This window comes from Salvelinus sp. IW2-2015, linkage group LG4q.2 (genome assembly GCF_002910315.2).
Source record: "Salvelinus sp. IW2-2015 linkage group LG4q.2, ASM291031v2, whole genome shotgun sequence".
Lineage (NCBI taxonomy): Eukaryota > Metazoa > Chordata > Actinopteri > Salmoniformes > Salmonidae > Salvelinus > Salvelinus sp. IW2-2015.
In genome coordinates, this window is record NC_036843.1 from 21,329,311 (window position 1) to 21,345,256 (window position 15,946).

The 15,946-nt window shown below is 46.4% G+C and overlaps 1 protein-coding gene across 2 annotated transcripts in view; it reads left to right on the forward strand.

Annotated features, from left to right (window-relative positions):
- Nucleotides 1–15,946, forward strand: part of LOC111963464 (protein transport protein Sec23A) — a 49,570-nt gene that overhangs the window by 4,722 nt on the left and 28,902 nt on the right. For both annotated transcript variants that reach the window (XM_023986920.2, XM_070443420.1), the window contains exons 2-6: nt 353–586; nt 9,311–9,455; nt 9,857–10,173; nt 11,497–11,641; nt 12,094–12,252. In XM_023986920.2, the coding sequence (XP_023842688.1) occupies nt 366–586; nt 9,311–9,455; nt 9,857–10,173; nt 11,497–11,641; nt 12,094–12,252 (987 nt within the window). In that variant the 5' untranslated portion in view covers nt 353–365. The remainder of the gene's footprint in view (nt 1–352; nt 587–9,310; nt 9,456–9,856; nt 10,174–11,496; nt 11,642–12,093; nt 12,253–15,946) is intronic.

Sequence of the window (15,946 nt, forward strand, 5' to 3'; positions counted from 1 at the left end):
GACTTTTAGACCCATTTTTGCCCCATTTAGAAGTAAGCCAGAATTTCCCATAGTATAGGTTACATCATGTTTTTGACTGCATTTCCTCTACCCGTTTATTGATATGACACATTCAAATTGAAGGTAAACATGCTGGAGTGTAACATTATGCTCAAAGTCCAAAAGGGTATCTCAGGACACTGCAAAGGTAAAAAGCCAGGCAATTATAAAAATATAATATTATGAGACTCCTTGCAGTGCAGTGGACTATTATATAATTAATGCTATGTTGAAATATCAAATGGAATCATGACCATAAAATGTATAGCCTATATTGCTATAACATGCAGCCACTCCTTTCTCTCCTTCTCAGTCTGTAGGGTGCAATGGCAACCTTCCCAGAGTTTATCGCCCAGAATGAGGAGCGTGATGGGGTGCGTTTCAGCTGGAACGTCTGGCCCTCCAGTCGTCTGGAGGCCACCCGCATGGTGGTCCCCGTGGCCTCTTTGTTCACCCCCCTGAAGGAGCGCCCAGACTTGCCCCCAATACAGTATGAGCCTGTGTTGTGTAGCAGGGCAACCTGCCGCGCGGTCCTTAACCCACTCTGGTAAGACAACAATACCTTTTCACTTTTGTATTTTTCACGTTTCAAATAAAGCATATATACACTACACTCGGTGGCCCATTTATAGCACGCTCTTGTACTGTGTCGCCCCCCCCCCCCCCCCCCTTTGCCTCCAGAACAGCCTGGATTCTTTGGGACATGGAAACACTGCTCAATTGGTATCAAGGTATCTAACGTGTGCCAGGAAAACATCCCCCACACCATCCCACCAGCCTGTACCGTTGACACAAGGCAGGAGGGGCCATGGACCCTGCCATGGACCCATGCTTATGCTAAATCCTGGCTGCCATCAGCATGACACAATAGGAACCAGGATTCGTCAGACCAGGCAATGTTTTTCCACTCCTCAATTGTCAAGTTTTGGTGATTGCCTGCCCACTGTAGCCATTTATTCTTGTTTTTAGCTGATAGGAGTGGAACCTGTTCTGATCGTCTGCTGCAATAGCCCATCCGTGACAAGGACCGACTAGTTGTGCGTTCTGAGATGCCGTTCTGCACACCCCTGTTGTACTGCACTGTTTGTGGCCTGCCTGTTAGCTTGCACAATTCTTGCCATTCTCCATCAACCTGTCTCATCAACAAGCTGTTTTCGCCCACAGGACTGCCGCTGAATGGATGTTTTTTGTTTGTTGCACCATTCTCGGTAAACCCTAGAGACTGTCGTGCGTAAAAAGCCCAGGAGGCCGGCCGTTTCTGAGATGCTGGAACCGGCATGCCTGGTATTGACAATCATTCCACGCTCAGTCGCTTAGGTCACTCGTTTTGCCCATTCTAACGTTCACTCAAACACTAACTGGATGCCTGTCTGCTTTATATAGCACGGCCACGTGACTCACTGTCTGTAGGAGCTAACCATTTTTGTGAACAGGGTGGTTTACCTAATAAACTGGCCACTGAGTGTATAAATGCCTGGTACATTTTGATAATTGTACTCCAAATCTTTTTTATTTTTCACTGGAACAAAGCAGCATTCCCTATTCCAGGGGTCTCCAACAGGTCAATTGCGAGCTACCAGTAGCTTGCCGACCACCTATGTGTAGCTCGCCAAACAATTCTGAAAGTACATGCAATTTTCACGTGTTCCACCTCTAACTGTCATAAACAAATATACCTTGTATCAGACACCGGAAACTCCCAGCTGCTATCTAACCAACGCAACATTGACATTATCCCACCCCTGGCTAGACACTACTGGATTAGAAAGCCAATATCTGCCAATTCATTTCCAGAAATATTGCCCATTTCTGTCTGTGTAGTGCAGGCATTTGTCTAGCACTCCTTGTGTAGTCAGTAGCGATGGGTCGTTCGCAAACGAATGGCTCTTTTTGAACGGCTCTTTTTGGTGAACGTCGGTAACCGAATCTCAAATGTAATTTGGATCCCTGATTTGCATGCTGTTTCTATTGCTTTTTGAGCTGCATATGTCGATTTATTAAAACAATAAGTCCCGAGTGGGTGTGGTATATGGCCAATATACCACGGAAAAGGGCTGTTCTTAGGCACGACGCATCGCAGAGTGCCTGGACACAGCCCTTAACCGTGGTATATTGGCCGTATACCACAAACCCCCAAGGTTCCTTATTGCTATTATAAACTGGTTATCAATGTAATTAGAGCAGTACAAATACATGTTTTGTCATACCCGTGGTATACGGTCTGATACAAAAGCTGAACATACACTCCAGGTACTTTCCGCAGGTGCTGGAGTTGTAGGCAAACTCATGGAAAACAGAAAGGAAAACGGCGCACACTGCTGCTCATGCTCCCAGGTGATATTTATTTACAACAACGTTTCGCCCCTTAGGTCTTCATCAGGCATCCATATTAGAGGTCGACCGATTATGATTTTTCAACGCCGATACATATTATTGGAGGACCAAAAAAAGCAGATACCGATTAATCTGCAGATTTTTTTAAATGTATTTATTTGTAATAATGACAATTACAACAATACTGAATGAACACTTATTTTAACTTAATATAATACATCAATAAAAATCAATTTAGTCTCAAATAAATAATGAAACATGTTCAATTTGGTTTAAATAATGCAAAAACAAAGTGTTGGAGAAGAAAGTAAAAGTGTAAGAGCAACGTCAACTCACCATCATTACTACCAGGAATATGACTTTCCCGAAGCGGATCCTGTGTTTTGCCTTCCACCCAGGACAATGGATCCGATCCCAGCCGGCGAACCTAAACAACGTCGCCGTAAAAGGGGCAAACAAAACGGTCTTCTGGTCAGGCTCCGGAGACGGGCACATCTCGCACCACTCCCTAGCATACTACTCGCCAATGTCCAGCCTCTTGACAACAAGGTTGATAAAATCCGAGCAAGGGTTGCCTTCCAGAGAGACATCAGAGACTGTAACGTTCTTTGCTCCACGGAAACATGGCTCACTCGAGAGACGGTATCGGAGTCGGTGCAGCCAGCTGGTTTCTTCACGCATCGCGCCGAATGAAACAAGCATCTTTCTGGTAAGAAGAGGGGCGGGGGGGTATGCCTTATGATTAACGAGATGTGGTGTGATCATAACAACATACAGGAACTCAAGTCCTTCTGTTCACCTGACTTAGAATTCCTCACAATCAAATGTCGACCGCATTATCTACCAAGAGGATTCTCTTCGATTATAATCACAGACGTATATATTCCCCCCCCCAAGCAGACACATCGATGGCCCTGAACGAACTTTATTTGACTCTATGTAAACTGGAAACCACATATCCTGAGGCTGCATTCATTGTAGCTGGGGATTTTAACAAGGCTAATCTGAAAACAAGACTCCCTAAATTCTATCAGCATATCYARTGCGCAACCAGGGCTGGTAAAACCCTGGATCATTGTTATTCTAACTTCCGCGAKGCATATAAGGCCCTCCCCCGCCCTCCTTTRGGAAAAGCTGACCACGACTCCATTTTGTTGCTTCCAGCCTACAGACAGAAACTAAAACAAGAAGCTCTCGCGCTCAGGTCTGTTCAACGCTGGTCCYACCAATCTGATTCCACGCTTCAAGACTGCTTCGATCACGTGGATTGGGATATGTTCCGCATTGCGTCCAACAACAACATTGACGAATACGCTGATTCGGTGAGCGAGTTCATTAGAAAGTGCATCGGCGATGTCGTACCCACAYCAACTATTAAAACATTCCCAAACCAGAAACCGTGGATTGATGGCAGCATTCGCGCGAAACTGAAAGCGCGAACCACTGCTTTTAACCAGGGCAAGGTGACCGGAAACATGACCAAATACAAACAGTGTAGCTATTCCCTCCGCAAGGCAATCAAACAAGCTAAGCGTCAGTATAGAGACAAAGTAGAGTTGCAATCTCAACTGGCTCAGACACAAGAGGTATGTGCAGGGTCTACAGTCAATCCACGGATTACAAAAAAAGCCAGCCCCGTCACGGACCAGGATGTCTGCTCCCAGACAGACTAAATATACTTCTTTGCCTCCTCCTTTGCACACATCACTGCCACTGACACGCCCGCTACCAACTAACCTGCGGACTCTCCTTCTTCACTGCAGCGACGTAAGCTAAAACATTTAACCGTGTTAGCCCTAGCAAGGCTGCAGGCCCAGACGGCATCCCCAGCCACGTCCTCAGAGCATGCGCAGACCAGCTGGCTGGTGTGTTTACCGGCACATATTCAATCAATCCTTATCCCAGTTGCTGTTCCCACATGCTTCAAGAGGGCCCCCAGTTCCTGTTCCCAAGAAAGCTAAGGTAACTGAACTAAACGACACTGCCCTGGCACTCACTTCCGTCATCATGAATGTGCTTTGAGAGACTAGTCAAGCACATATCACCTCCACCCCTACCTGACACCCAGACCCACCCAATTTGCTACCGCCCCATAAGTCCACAGACGACGCACATCGCAACCAAAACTGCACCACTGCCCTAACCCATGACAAGAGGAATCCTATGTGAGAATGCTTTCATCGACTACATCGCCCTCAGCATTTAACACATAGTACCGTCCAAACTCGTCATCAAGCTCGAGACCCTGCTGGTCTCGACCCCGCCCTGTGCAACTGGTACTGGACTTCCTGACGTCGGGCCCCCAGGTGGTGAGGTAGGAACACAACATCTCCACCCCCGATCCTCAACACTGGCCCCACAAGGCTCGCTCTGAGCCCTCTCCTGTACTCCCCTTTCACCCCCCGACTCCGTGGCCATGCACCGCTCCAACTCAATCATCAAGTTTGCGGACGACACTACAGTGGTAGGCTTGATTACCAACAACGACAGAGCCGGCCTACAGGGAGGAGGTGAGGGCGCTCGGAGTGGTGTGTCAGGAAAATAACCTCACACTCAACGTCAACAAAACAAAAGAAAGTGGACTCCAGGAAACACAGAGGGAGCACCCCCTATCCACATCGACGGACAGTAGTGGAGAGGGTAGTAAGTTTTAAGTTCCTCGGCGTACACATCACGGACAAACTGAATTGGTCCAACCACACAAACAGCGTTGTGAAAGCGCAGCAGCGCCTCTTCAACCTCAGGGCTGAAGAAATCCGCTTGTCCACCAAAAGCACTCACAAACTTCTACAGATGCACAATCGAGAGCATCTGTCGGCTGTATCACCGCCGGTACGGCAACTGCTCCGCCCACAACCGTAAGCTCTCCAGAGGTAGTGAGGTCTGCACACGCATCACTTGGGGCAAACTACCTGCCCTCCAGGACAACCAAACCACCCGATGTCACAGGAAGGCCATAAAGATCATCAAGGACAACAACCACCGAGCCACTGCCTGTTCACCCCGCTATCATCCAGAAAGGCGACGTCAGTACAGGTGCATCAAAGCGGGGACCGAGAGATTGAAAAACAGCTTCACTCAAGGCCATCAGACTGTTAACAGCCACCACTAACATTGAGTGGCTGCTGCCAACATACTGACTCAACTCCAGCTCACTTTAATAATGGAAATTAATGGAAATTGATAAAAAATGATCACTAGCCACTTTACAATGCCACTAATATAATGTATATGTATATACTGTACTCTATATCATCTACTGCATCTTGCCATCTTTATGTAATACATGTATCACTAGCCACTTTAAACTATGCACTTTATGTTTATATACCCTACATTACTCCTCATATGTATATACTGTACTCGATACCATTACTGCATCTTGCCTATGCCTTCTGTACCATCACTCATTCATATATCTTTATGTACATATTCTTTATCCTTTACACTTGTGTATCTGGTAGTAGTTGTGGAATTGTCGGTTAGATTACTCGTTGGTTATTACTGCATTGTCGGAACTAGACACAGCATTTCGCTACACTCGCATTAACATCTCAACCATGTGTATGTGACAAATAAAATTGATTTGATGTAAAAAAGCTAACGTTTAAGTTCCTTGCTCAGACATGAGAACATATGAAAGCTGTGGTTCCTTTTAACATGAGACTTCATATTCCAAGGTAAGAGTTGTAGGTAATATAGTATTTATAGGACTATTTCTCTCTATACCATTTGTATTTCATATACCTTGACTATTGGATGTTCTTATAGGCCCTTTAGTATTGCCAGTGTAACAGTATAGCTTCCGTCCCTCTCCTCGCCCCTACCGTGGCTCGAACCAGGAACACTCGACAACAGCCACCCCTCGAAGCATCGTTACTCATCGCTCCACAAAATCCGCGGCCCTTGCAGAGCAAGGGAAAACTACTCCGTTAACTAGCTAGCCATTAACATCGGTTACACCACCTATCTCGGGAGTTGATAGGCTGAAGCATAAACACTCGATGCTTGAAGCATAGCAAAGTGCTGTTTGAATGAATGCTTACGAGCTTGCTGGCCTACCACGCTCAGTCAGACTGCTCTATCAAATATCAAATCGTAGACTTAATTATAACATAATAACACACAGAATACGAGCCTTTGGTCATTAATAGGCGAAATCCGGAAACTATCATTTCGAAAACAAACATTTATTATTTCAGTGAAATACAGAACCGTTCCGTATTTTATCTAACGGGTGGCATCCCTAAGTCAAAATTGCTGTTACATTGTACAACCTTCAATTACGCAATGAGCCAGGCGGCCCAAACTGTTGCATACCCTGACTCTGCAATGAACGCAAGAGAAGTGACACATTTCACCTGGTTAATATTGCCTGCTAACCTGGATTTCTTTTAGCTAATATGCAGGTTTAAAAATATATATTCTGTGTATTGATTTTAAGGAAGGCATTGATTTATGGTTAGGTACAGTCGTGCAACGATTGTGCTTTTTTCGCAAATGCGCTTTTGTTAAATCATCCCCCGTTTGGCGAAGTTGGCTGTCTTTGTTAGGAAGAGATAGTCTTCACACAGTTCGCAACGAGCCAGGCGGCCCAAACTGCTGCATATACCCTGACTCTGTTGCACAGAACGCAAAGAAGTGACACAATTTCCCTAGTTAAAAAAATTCATGTTAGCAGGCAATATAAACTAGGGAAATGTGTAACTTCTCTTGCGTTCATTGCACGCAGAGTCAGGTATATGCACACAGTTTGGGCCGCCTGGCTCGTTGCGAAACTAATTTGCCAGAATTTACATAATTATGACATAACTTGAAGGTTGTACAATGTAACAGCAATATTTAGACTTAGGGATGCCACCCGTTGGATAAAATACGGAACAGTTCCGTATTTCACTGAAATATTAAACATTTATTTTCGAAATGATAGTTTCCGGATTTGACATATTAATGACCTAAGGCTCGTATTTCTGTGTGTTATTATGTTATAATTAAGTTGACTGAGCGGTGGTATGCAGCAGCAAGCTCGTAAGCATTTTTTGAGCCAGCAGCATACCACCCTGCATACCACGCTGGCTTGCTTCTGAAGCTAAGCAGGGTTGGTCCTGGTCAGTCCCTGGATGGGAGACCAGGTGCTGCGGAAGTGGTGTTGGAGGGCCAGTAGGGCACTCTTTCCTCTGGTCTAAAAAATATCCCAATGCCCCAGGGCAGTGATTGGGGACACTGCGCTGTGTAGGGTCGTCTTTCGGATGGGACGTTAAACGGGTGTCCTGACTCTCTGAGGTCATTAAAGATCCCCAGCACTTATCGTAAGAGTAGGGGTGTTAACCCCGGTGTCCTGGCTAAATTCCCAATCTGGCCCTCAACCATCACGGTCACCTAATAATCCCCAGTTTATAATTGGCTCATTCATCCCCCTCCTCTCCCCTGTAACTATTCCCCAGGTCGTTGCTGCAAATGAGAACGTGTTCTCAGTCAACTTACCTGGTAAAATAACGGTAAAAAAAAATAAAAAAAAAAATGTTAACTGCACAGTTGGCTTACCTGGCAAAAGTATATCATTTGTATCTATTTGTTATTTGAAAACTTTGCCATGAAATGAGCAGCAGCAGTACAGAATCACCGCTAGACTGGCACATTAGATGGCACACTAGATGTGCAATTAAAGGTCCCGATGCGCAATTAAAGGGGAATTACACAAATCTACATTTGTTACTTATTTTTTCTATACCTCCCCCCCAAAAATGGTCTTCTGATGTGATTTAAGCATCGACTCGGAGCATCCAATTTCGTTGTTTCTCTATGAACCATTGTAATTTTGAGTGTGAAATTAATTCAAACCAGGAAAAATAAAATTAGGAACATAATTTTGGAAAATATTAAACATAATTTGGGGAGGGAGAAAACTGATTTTATAGGGCCCCTTTAGAGTTTTTTTTATTCACCATTATTTTACCAGGTATATTGACGGAAAACAGTGCACGTCTTTCTCTTTTACACTAAGGACCTGGAGCTGAGTTGCGTTGCAGGGGAGAGGAGAAGAATGTGCCTTTTTTTTAAAGAAAAAACATCAGTAGCTCACAACGTTTCATTTTGTAAAAGTAGCACTCATGCTCAAAGGTTGGAGACCCCTGCTTTATTCTCTCCCTCCCTCATTCATAACTTGTAGTCTACTCCATTTGTAGCCTAACTGTAATCAGGTGATTTACACATCCTCAGTCTTCAGAAGGTTCACATGTACTGTTTAAATAGTTGTAGTCTGGGAGCATTTCCATGTAAAAGGACCCATGACCACCAACATGTGAAGTTCATAGGAGCATGTCAAATTGGGTGAAAGCTAAGAGTCTATATGTTTGAGAAATTAAGGCATATAAAAATTTGGAGTAAGTAAAGGCTTTGGGTTCTGGTCAAACAGATGGAAAAGGGGTCTTGAGACTTTTTGGTAGATGTTTTCTAAAAGAGAATGATATACATATCCATAATGATGAATTTCTGTATAGTACAGATCAGGGAACCGTGATGTCATTCTGTTACCGTTATTCTGTTACCGGATTCTGTCTCCTACTGTAAGAAAGATGTGGCATGACACAATAACCATAATACTGTATATATTTTTTTCAATTCAATGTGTCATGCCACATCTTTGAATTGTAATTCAGAGCAGATTTTTAAGAGCTTTTGGAAAATGTGGTTGCATAAAAAACAGACATTTTACCGTAGTTCTGTTACCAAACTTTGCATCTGCACATTGTTCCAGTAAATGTGTATGTGAATTGTTCTGTGTACATTTTCTTCGTAATCCTTGTGCATAGAGTTGTATTGTTTGTTACATTTTGAAATCAGTCAAAGTGTAATTCTGTTACAGTGGAATTGCCACTAAACTGTGTGGTCATTCTCTCTCAGATTTTTACCACAATCATTTTGTCTCTCAACCTAGCCAAGTGGATTACGGAGCCAAACTGTGGGCTTGCAACTTCTGCTATCAGAGAAATCAGTTTCCACCTACCTATGCTGGGATATCAGAGGTGAACCAGCCAGCTGAGCTGCTGCCACAGTTCTCCACCATTGAATATGTTGTCCAGGTAATGTTTCTATTTGATCGATGCTGGATTCTCGAATTGTAATACAGTATTTTTTTCCCCCCAAATCAAAATATTTTGATTTATCTCAATTTGATCAGTTTTATAATAGTTTTTAACAGCATTCAGATAAGATCTCATCTTTCCTACACTTTTATGTTATTTCATTTTCATTTAGTACATTAAAACAAGGCCTGTGATGGACCTCTCATACATCTTGATAATGTTACTTGAAAACCATTTTGTCATTTTTTTATTAGTCCACCTTAAAATTAGTTTGCTGTCCCCCCTGGCCCCCACAGAGGGGTGAAAATGAGACTGTCAGTCATCTGTTGGATTCTAGCATCCTTTCACTGTTTTATGCAATAGGATAGTTGACTAGGTTCTCTCTCTTTACCCCACAGAGAGGTCCCCAGATGCCTCTGGTTTTCCTGTACGTGGTGGACACCTGCATGGAGGATGAAGACCTGCAGGCTCTGAAGGAGTCCTTACAGATGTCCCTGTCGCTGCTGCCTCCTACAGCCTTGGTTGGCCTCATCACCTTCGGACGCATGATCCAGGTCCACGAGCTGGGCTGCGATGGCATCTCAAAGAGCTACGTCTTCAGGGGAACTAAAGACCTTAACGCCAAGCAGCTGCAGGAGATGCTGGGCTTGACCAAACCCACTGCTGCACAGGCAGGAAGGGGACCACAAGCTCCACAGCCCCCCCTTTCCAACAGGTAAACCACTCTTCAAAGCTACAGTCTACAGCATTGTTTTGACATTGTATATTGAACAAAAATATAAACGCACCATCTAAAGTGTTGGTCCCATGTTTCATGAGCTGAAATAAGAGATCCCAGGCATTTTTCAGACCACGAAAAAGCTTATTTCTCTCAAAGTTTGTGCGTACATTTTTTTACATCCCTGTTAGTGAGCATTTCTCCTTTGCAAAGATAATGCATCCACCTGACGGGTGTGGCATATCAAGAAGCTGATTAAACAGCATAATCATTACACAGGTGCACCTTGTGCTGGGGAATCTAAAAGGCCACTCTAAAATGTGCAGTTTTGTCACCCAACACAATGCCACAAATGTCTCATGTTTTGACGGAGCATGCAATTGGCATGCTAACTGCAGGAATGTCCACCAGAGCTGTTGCCAGATAATTTAATGTTAATTTCTCTACCATAAGCCGCCTCCAACGCAGTTTTAGAGAATTTGGCAGTACGTCCAACCGGCCTCAACCTCAGACCATATGTAACCACGCCAGCCCAGGGACTCCACATCCGGCTTCTTCACCTGTGGGATCGTTTGAGACCAGCTACCTGGAAAGCTGATGAAACTGAGGAGTATTTCTGTCTGTAATAAAGCCCTTTTGTTGGGAAAAACTCATTCCGATTGGCTGGGCCTGGCTCCCCAGTGGGTGTGCCTGGCTCCCAAGGGGGTGGGCTCATGCCCTCCCATGCCCACCCATGGCTGCGCCCCTGCCCAGTCATGTGAAATCAATAGATTATTTCATTTCAATTGACTTATTTCCTTATATAAACTCAGTAAAATCGTTGAAATTGTTGCATGTTGCGTTTATAATTTTGTTCAGTATAGTACCTTTTTGATTGTGGTCTGTAGATTGGTTGAATTGGCTGATTTGATTGATTTATTGAATGTATAAGAAAAAAATACACATACAGCCACACACCAATGCCATGACAGTACATACAGTACCAGTCAAAAGTTTGGACACTCAAGGGTTTTTCTTTATTTTTACTATTTTCTACATTGTAAAATAATAGTGAAGACATCAAACCTATTAAATAGGTGTCATCAAGGCAAAGGGTGGCTACTTTGAAGAATATATTTTGATTTGTTTAACACTTTTTTGGTTACTATGTGATTCCATATGTGTTATTTCATAGTTTTTCTACATTGTAGAAAATAGTAAAAAATATAGAAACTCTGGAATGTGTTGGTGTGTCCAAACTTTTGACTGGTACTGTACATAAAAATAATTTAGCATGACACAAAATTAGACTAATCTTAAGACTTATTTCCTTTTGCCTAGATTCCTCCAGCCTGTCCAGAAGATTGACATGAACCTGACAGACCTGCTTGGAGAGCTCCAGAGGGATCCCTGGCCTGTCACTCAGGGCAAACGCCCCCTCCGCTCGTTAGGGTCGGCCATGTCCATCGCTGTTGGCTTGCTGGAGGTTAGACCTAGACAGAAATATAAACTGCCTCAATGCAGTCCTGGGTTCAAATAGTATTTTAAAGATTTAGATTTTTCCTGACCCAACAGCACTAATAAAATAGTTATCTGGCGTCTCAGGCAGACTCAAGCAAGTGTTTTCAAAGTGTTTGAAAGATTTTAAATAATATTCAAACTCAGGTCTGTTCATATTTGTCATTGGAATATAATGGTACATATTTCAGTGACACCATTTTCAATATTACCGTTTTAGTCTGATCAGCCCCCGCACACTACTTCAAATTCATATTTCCCTGTGTTCCTCTGTATGAAGTAGGATTTGTAAGATGTATAAACCTATTATGCCGTGGGAATAGGCCAGGATTACTAGCTTTAGTCTGTGTTTGGTTGCATTGTTTACTCAGCTTCATAGAAATGTTTTGAAATAAAATGTCCCTTTTTTACCCCATCCAGTGCACCTTCCCTAACACTGGGGCACGCATCATGACCTTCATCGGTGGTCCAGCCACTCAGGGTCCAGGCATGGTGGTAGGAGATGAGCTAAAGACCCCTATTCGCTCCTGGCACGACATTGAGAAGGACAACGCCAAGTTCATGAAAAAGGGGACCAAAGTAAGTTTTGGCTCAACCTTTGACTGTTCACTTTTCCTGTTATTTAGATGAGTTTACCATGATCTGAACTTTTTTCAGGTCTGTTGCCACTGTCTGTGAATGATGATGAACTCGTGTGTTACACCACATTAAAGTGAGACAATCAGTTAAATGGCTAGATGTGTGTTTTAGCATAACAAGTTACAAACAGGTATTACCTTTTTCTGTATATTATATTATGGGATTTTTCTCCCATGGAAATCCTTGGGCGGGCCTCCTAAGTGTTTTTTCGGGCCGCCTAAATGTTTAAATGTATTTTTATAATATTTGAGAACTAACAATCACCATAAAAGTTAGACAGTTAGGTAGAATAGAAAATTCCCCAAACAATGAATTTATCAGTTGTGGCAGACCATGGGGTTTGGTCAAGACGTTTACCAATATCAGACACGGACAGAGAAGGATTAGCTCAGTTTCAAGGGTGTTTATTTAAATAATAGATCAAAAAGAAAATGGGTCTCCCCTATGAGACCCTCTCCGGGATGCCGTCTTCTGGTATTCCGGGTCTGGCGGTGTCCTGTCGGGCACAAAACAACTCCCTCTTCTTACCTCTGCAACCGTCAACCATACCACGGGAGTCCTTTCCTCCCCCATTCCACCTGTGTGCTGCCCTTCTGTCAGCTTTATGGGCCTTGCACAGCTGGTGAGCAATCCGCCCTTGATTACTTACCAGCTCCCAATCGGCCAACATTAGTTCTGGCTGGAGAGCCCGTCGAGACCTGGCACGTCCAGCAGATGGAGCCAATCGCTTCGTGATGTATACTCCATGGCCTCGACGAGTCTCCCCCTGGTGGCTGACCTGCTCTGTCGGGAAGGGGACTGTCATCAGTGCAACGTAGGTCTCCCTTCTCGATAGGGCATCTGCGTTTCCATGCTTCGCCCCCTGACCTGTGCACAACAGAAAATTGACAGGTCCCAGCTTCTCGATCACCTCGTATGGTCCATGCCATTTTGCCAGGAACTTACATATGGCCGTGGGGATCAAGACCAACACCCTGTCTCCCACCTGGAATTCTCGGGGCTGGGCTCCCCGATTTGTAGACCTGGGCATTGGCGCATTGGGCCTTCTCCATATGTTCCCTCAAGACTGGCCAAATGGCTGTCATCCGCTCCCGCATCGTCTCCACTTGCTCTACCTTGCTGCGTAAGGGGGTCGGTTGGGCTTCCCACACCGCCTTGGCGAGGTCCAATAGGCCGCGTGGCCTCCTTCCATAGAGAAGTTTGAACGGGGAAAACCCAGTGGAGGATTGGGGTACTTCTCGGCTTTAGAACATTAGATGGGGTAGTAGCTGGTCCCAGTTCTTCCCATCCTGCTCGATGACCTTCCGCAGCATCTGTTTGAGCGTTTTATTACAGCGCTCGACGAGCCCATCCGTCTGCGGGTGAAAAACGGAGGTCCGGATCTGCTTGATCTGCAGGAGGGCACACAACTCTTTCATGAGGTGGGACATAAACTCCGTACCTTGGTCTGTCAGGATCTTGTTCGGGATGCCCATCCGGCTAAAGAGGTGGAACAGCTCACGGGCGATTCCCTTGGACACCGCCGCCCGTGGGGGAATGGCCTTCGGGATACCGGGTGGCATAGCCCACGATTACCAAGATGTACCTTTGTCCTCGTGCAGTCTTTACCAGGGGTCCCACTATGTCCATGGTGATGCGTTCAAAGGGCACCCCGATTATTGGCAGGGGGACCAGAGGGTTTCTGAATTGTGCTTTTGGGGCAGTGAGTTGACACTCCAGGCAGCTGCGACAGTAGTCTTCCACTGCCTTCCTCGAACCGGGCGGCGATCCGTTCCCGGGTCTTCTCCATTCCCAGGTGCGCCCCCAACAGGTGGGTGTGTGCCAGCTGAAGAACAGTTCCTACATACCGTCGGGGCAGCAACAATACCTCTCGAAGTTCCCCCTGTTGGCGCGACACCTGATACAAAAGGTTATTCTTAATTTGGAAATGGGGGTATCGCCAGTCTCTCACCCCCGGAAGTAGCTGTCCATCCACCGCTATCACTTGGGCGGCAGCAGCTTTCAAGTGTGGATCCTCCCACTGGGCCGTCCCGAATTGTCCCCTCAGTTGGCCCCCAGCGGGGAACTCTACTGGCCCCTCGAAATCAAGGAGGGGGAGGATGGGCTCCTTCTCCAGGGGTTCCCCAGGGGAATCGGGTTCCGGCGCCCCCTCCGACTCCGGAGCCGTAGACACATGCTGGTTAACCGGCTGCTTCCAGGCCGCACAGGCTATTGGTCGTCCCCGCTCTCTTCTTTGGCCGGCTCGTACCTTCTTCCTCAATTCTGGCCACCATAGGGCCGCGAACAGCGGACAATCCCGTCCCACTAGGAGGGGTACCGGCAGCTCTGGTGCTGCACCATCATCTGACAGCTCCCTTGTGGCGTCACGATGTTGGTCCATACAGTGGGATACCGCTTTGTGTCCCCGTGAACACAGGAAATGGACATCTCCCTACCGCGTTCGGTCTCCTGGTTCAGCAGGCTCATGGTTACGAGCGTAACCATGCTTCCGGAGTCTAATAGCGCTTCCGTGTCGTGTCCGTCCACCTTCACCGGGACCATGGGGGCAGTTGATCCGTGGTGTGCCCAACAGGAGGTGACATAGTTCACAGCGTGACCCACCTCGCCTCCGGGGCTAGCTGATGGCATCAACTCCTCTCGAGCCGGGCAATTCCAGGCAATGTGCCCCCGTGCGTGACACTCAAAACACCTCCTTTGGTCTCCCTCTACCTGAGGTCGTCGGTGGCGGGTCGGCCCTACCCCCGCCGTCTCTCCACGGGTTTGCGGTCCTTTGGCCCTGCCAACTGTCGGTTCGTGGTACACAGCGGCGGAGCTGTCCTTCCGCCCCCTCGGCCGGGTCGCCGACTCGTCCCAGGTCCCACTCAGCAGTGCCTGAGTGTTCTTATGCGTCTCCACTGCTTCCAGGAGGCCCTCCAAGGTCTGGGGCGCGCATAGACTCGCGGCCCTCTTCATGTCATGGGGTAGCGCCCGTAAGAAGCAATCCGTGACCACTTTGTCGAGGGTGGATACGTCCGTGAGGAGCCATGCCCTGGTGACGCGCAGTAGGTCGCTCTTCTGGGCACGGGGGGATGCGTCGGGTATGAACCTCCAGTCGTGGAACCGTTGAGCCCGATGGGCCAGGCTGTGTATCTCCCGTTTGAGTCCGTCGTAATTATCCGCCTGTTCGTCGTTCAGGTCCCAATACGCCTTTTGGGCATTCCCAGAGAGGAACGGGGCCAGCAGACTTGCCCACTGCGGCCTTGGCCATCCTTCTCGTAGTGCTGTCCGTTCAAATGTACAGAGGTATGTTTCGATGTCATCGTCTCCCGTTAGCTTGATCAAAAACGGGTTGGGATGTGATCCAGGAGACGCTCCTCCTTGCAGCTTCCTGACTTCCTCAACGAGGCGGACATTTTGTAGTCGTTGTTCCTCCAGCGTTCGTTCCTGAACCGCCTGTTGTGCTTGTTGGGCCCGGACGAACTGAGCTATCAACTCGTACATGCTCATACTGCGTAAACGTCAACCCTGATCTGACCACGTCTCAGACGTGCCCACATTCTCCATCACTTGTGGCAGACCAGGGGGTTTGGTCAAGACGTTTACCAATATCAGACACGGACAAAGAAGGATTAGCTCAGTTTCAAGGGTGTTTATT